Here is a 4,663-nt window from a genome sequence, read left to right as displayed (position 1 = left end):
TCCCCGCTCACTCAGTGACCCCTCTGTCCCCGCCCCCGCTCACTCAGTGATCTCCTCGGTGACTGTATGCTCCACCTGCAGCCGGGAGTTGACCTCGATGAAGTAGTGCCGGCCATGCTTGTCCACCAGGAACTCTACGGTGCCTGCGTTCTCGTAGCCCACCTGAGGGGTGGCGGTGTCAGCAGGCTGCAGGCAGGGGTGTGGAGCCGCCCCCTCCCCTGTCACCTCCAGCCACTCCTAGACCGTTTTAAACTCGGGGCGTGGGGGAAGGAACGCGGCCCTCTGCGCTGCCACGCATCCCTCTGAACCACGGGAATCATCAATCAGCAAGTGACACTGACCCATGTCACCTTCAGACCTGCCCAAACCACAAGTGGGAGCAAGACCTGCCTTCTGGCCTCGGCACCAACTGAGCCCACAGCAGCCAGGGGCCACTCCAGAGAGTTCTCTGCCCAGGGAGGTGGGTGGAGCCTCAGGTCTACAGGGATCCTGTGGCTGTGCTGTCAGGGACAGTCCTGGCAGCCCTGGGCACCGTGGGAAGGGGACTGGGAGGGAGATGGAGATGTGGGTCAGGGGACAGGTGGCCTGGGTCTAAGGAGGGAGGCTTGGTGACACCAGTGGCTGGAGCCCAGCCAAGCTCGCGTGGCCACTGTGCTCTGCGAGCCAGCAGGTCAGTGTCCCGCCCCACTGCAGCCGGGCTGGGCCACCAGCAAGACAGTCTTGTGAGGAGCAATGGCCGTGGCTGGGCAGAGGGGGCAGTCACAAGGAATGAGGAAGAGACAGCCATGCAGGACAGCCCAAGGCTCAGTGGGAGGGGGCTGCTGGCCCCAAGCCCGGCCCCCTCAGCCACCTCGGTCCTGCCATTGTCTGCCCTGGGCCCCGGTGACCAGTGACGGAGACTAGGAGCGGCCTGGCTCCTCCCGCGCCAAGGCCCCACGGGCACCTGCTTGGCCAGCTTGACGGAGTCGCTGGTGAGTCGCGTGCGCAGCTGGGGATCCAGGTGGGCGGCGGGCGCGATCTCCACCACCTTCTGGTGCCGCCGCTGGATGGAGCAGTCTCGCTCATACAGGTGCAGGATGTTCCCGTACTGGTCCCCTGCGGGGGGGTCGGGGGAACACACAGCTCAGCGCCGTGGCAACCCACAGGCGCCCACGGGGTCCTACTTCGGCAGCAGTTAAGACCTGCCACAAAGGGAAGGGCCAGTGGCTCCGAGGGACGGTGACGTGGCATCTGCTCCTCACAGAGGACACCCTGGGGGCAATGGGTCAGCACCACCCCTGGGGCCCCCAACAAATGCCGGCTTCCCCAGGCCAGCCCCAAGCCACCAGCACAGCCAGCTAGCATCTACCTCCCACAGCGGGGCAGGGAGCTGTGCTGCCCTGCCTGCCCCCCAGGCGGGGACCGGCGGCCACTCACCCAGGATCTGGACCTCGATGTGCCGCGGCTTCTCAATGAACTTCTCCACGAACAGCGCCCCGTTCCCGAAGGCGGCCAGGGCCTCCGAGTAGGCCCGCGTGTAGTTCTCCTCCAGCTCCTGGGGCCCACAGCGCCCGCCGTCAGGGCCTCCCGGACCTCCTGCGCCGCCCCCTCCCCCACCGCAGCCCCCGCCAGACCAGCCCGGGCTGGCTCACCTCGTAGCTGTGCACGACCCTCATGCCACGCCCGCCGCCCCCGTAGGCAGCCTTGAAAATGATGGGGAAGCCGTAGGTGTTGGAGAACTCGTGGGCCTCGTGGAGGGAGGTGATGGGGGCATCCGTGCCAGGCACCACAGGGACGCCTGGGGGTCGACGGGGGAGGGCGCCTTTAAGAAGGCTGGAGGGCACAGACTCTCCGCAGCCTCTGCCCGGTGGGCCTGCCCCTTACCTGCTGCGATGGCGATGGCCCGGGCCTCCACCTTATCTCCCATCTTGCGGACCACCTCGGGGCTGGGCCCGATGAACCGGACCCCCGCGTCCTGGCAGGCCTGGGCAAAGTCGGCGCGCTCCGACAGGAACCCATAGCCAGGGTGCACAGCGTCCACGCCGTTCTCCTGTGGTGGTGGGAGGAGAGGGTTGTGGGGGACACTGAAAACCAAACACCATCCCGGGGCTGTGTTCCAACTCCGGGACCGCGCCTGTCACCCATGTCTCCCGGGAGCCTATGGCACAGCAGACCCTAGTCATGAGACTACCAGGCTCTCTTATGAGGCACTTCCAGGTAGGCTCAGCCTGTGATTGTGCCGGCGTTTGGTGCTCCCACCAGAGACACCCACGGGGGGTGGGGGGAGCGCCGCCCAAGCTCAAACCCCTCATAGGCCTTTGCCACACCAGGTCCTCACTAGAGCCAGCTCCGTCCTCTCGGTACCGGGCGGACACGGCTCCCGGGGACAGAGAGGCACAGGACACCGCCCAGGCCAGCAGCCGGCTCACCTTGGCCACCTTGATGATGTCCGGGATGTGCAGGTAGGCCTGCACGGGAGCCAGGCCCCGGCCAATGAGGTAGGCTTCGTCCGCCTTCTGCCGGTGCATCTGGCCCGTGTCTTGCTCGGAGTAGATGGCCACGGTCCGGATGCCCAGCTCCGTGCAGGCCCGGAACACGCGGATAGCAATCTCCCCTAGAGCGGAGGGGGTGGGGTGAGGCTTGGGGTGCTGGGGTGGGGGGAGACAGAGGGAACGGGGTGGACGGGCGCTCACCTCGGTTGGCCACCATCACCTTCTTGATGGGCCGGTACTCCAGGCGCCGGGCACGTGGGGAAGCTGCGGGGATGGTGGAGGCTTGGCGGACCCTCAGGAGCCTCAGGGCCCCTCGCACTGTGTAGAACTTCAGCATCTGGAGGGATTGGTGGGTGCCTCGTCAGAGCAGGACCCTCACACCCCTCACCCCGGCCTTTCCCACACGCCCTCATGGGCCACAGCAGCCACCCCGCCCCGCTCTACAACAGGCCAAGACGGGCAAGAAAGGGCGGCCTCGTGCTCATGGGCAGTGACTGCCCGGCCGGCTGCCCTCTGTGGGCACCATAGCCCTGCCAGCTCCCGCCTCCTCACTCTTCCCGGAAACAGCCGGGCCCCTGCTCCCAGGCAAGGCAACCAGACAGACTGGATTTCTGGGCACTGGGTGCTATTTCAGCAGGAACCCTGGTGGCTGCCAAGCACAAGGCTGGCAGCTCGAATCTACCAGTGGCCCCACAGGAGAAAGAGGAGACTTTCTACTCCTGTGGCGATTTCAGCGTGGGTAACCCACAGGGGCAGCCCTGCCCTGCCCTGTCCGGAGGACTTGCTGTGGGACTACATCCGTCTCACGGGGACCCTGAGTGATGTACACGACTGCCCCATGGGGTTTTCTCGGGACGTGGTCTTTACATGGGGAAGCCAGCCCTGGTGGCACAGCGGTTGAGTACACGGCTCCCAACTGGAGGGCCAGTGTTCTGAACGCACCAGAAAGACTGTGAGGAGGACAGCCTTGGAGGCTGTCAGAGCCGCTCTCTGTCCCACCGGGTCACTAGGGTCAGAGGTGACTCCACGAGAGGTTTGGTTTTGTTTTGGGGGGAGAGGAGGGCGGGGAAGGGTCTTTCCAGAAGCAGTTCGCCAGGCCTCGCTCTGAGGAGCCACGAGGTGGATTCCAACCACGGGCCTTTCCGTTCCCCACTGAGCGCACAACCCTGGCCAGAGTGCTCTCTGCAGAAGCAGAGCCTCCCTCCGTTCAAGTACAGGGTCAGTCCTCCCGTCTGACTGAGGGCCGCTCAGAGGCCGAGCCCAAGCCCCACGTCTTCCCGGCGACGGGAGCCAGCTTCGGATGTGTGAGAGGCTCTTCCGCACCGTGCAGCTGGCTCCCACACCTCCATCTTCCCTTAACCTCTCGGCAGTGGTGCTGTAAGCACCTGACCCAATGTGGTAAGCACAGACTGCGAGAGCGTATCGGAGAAACCCCGCTCGGTGCAGAGCCTCCAGTGCCACGGTCTGGCCAGGAACACGGAGAAGGGCAAGCCAGACAGCAGGAGGAGGAGCGGAGAGAGGCCGGCGGCACGGGGAAGAACCAACAGCCCTCGAGTCAGTCCGAGTGATGGTGGCCCGAGTGTCTGCTGCAGGGTGGGCGCCATCCAGCCCCGGCGGTCCTGCGCACAGCAGAAGGAAGCCCTGCCTGGTCCTGCGCCGTCCTCACATCTGCTCCTCTGCCAGAGCCCGTTGACGCAGCCCTGGTGTCGATCCATCTTGTCAAGGGTCTTCTTTACACGGACCTGCTACTTCCCGACCCATGAAGTCTTTCCCACGACCACGAGACAGCATGTCCAAAGCACCCGAGAGGCAGGCTTGCCGTCTTCGCCTCCAAGGAGCATTCTGGGCCATGCTCCTCCCAAGACAGACATGTCTGCTCTCTGGGCAGCCCAGGGAGTCACTACCCCGTCATTCAAATGCACCCATGCTTCCCGTCTTTCTGACTCTCTGCCCGGCTTGCGTGGACAGCCGGGGCGATGATTCCCCGGCTGGGGCTAGACACACGGTGGTCCTCTGAGGGGCACTTTTGTTGCAAAGAAGTCCTGCAGCAGACTGGCCCGCCGTGACACAGTGTTCCCAAGGGCAGGAGCCTGAGTGGTGCAGTGGTTATGTGTCGGGCTGCTAACACGGGGTCAATGGTTCAAAACCACCAGCTGCTCCGCGGGAGACAGGAGGCTCTGTGAAACACAGGA

General features: G+C 65.0%; 1 protein-coding gene across 2 annotated transcripts in view; it reads right to left on the bottom strand.

Annotated features, from left to right (window-relative positions):
• Positions 1-4,663, bottom strand: part of PC (pyruvate carboxylase) — a 100,471-nt gene that overhangs the window by 16,903 nt on the left and 78,905 nt on the right. For both annotated transcript variants that reach the window (XM_045297228.1, XM_004713572.2), the window contains 7 exons: positions 2,673-2,808; positions 2,409-2,593; positions 1,864-2,029; positions 1,632-1,777; positions 1,417-1,534; positions 944-1,095; positions 44-162 (listed from right to left, as the gene is read on the bottom strand). In XM_045297228.1, coding sequence (XP_045153163.1) covers positions 44-162; positions 944-1,095; positions 1,417-1,534; positions 1,632-1,777; positions 1,864-2,029; positions 2,409-2,593; positions 2,673-2,808 — 1,022 coding nt within the window. The remainder of the gene's footprint in view (positions 1-43; positions 163-943; positions 1,096-1,416; positions 1,535-1,631; positions 1,778-1,863; positions 2,030-2,408; positions 2,594-2,672; positions 2,809-4,663) is intronic.

The sequence above is a fragment of the Echinops telfairi genome, unplaced genomic scaffold (assembly GCF_000313985.2).
Source record: "Echinops telfairi isolate 266 unplaced genomic scaffold, ASM31398v2 ScPeMD7_7417;HRSCAF=8455, whole genome shotgun sequence".
Classification (NCBI taxonomy): Eukaryota; Metazoa; Chordata; class Mammalia; order Afrosoricida; family Tenrecidae; genus Echinops; species Echinops telfairi.
This window is presented reverse-complemented; position numbering and strand designations above follow the sequence as displayed.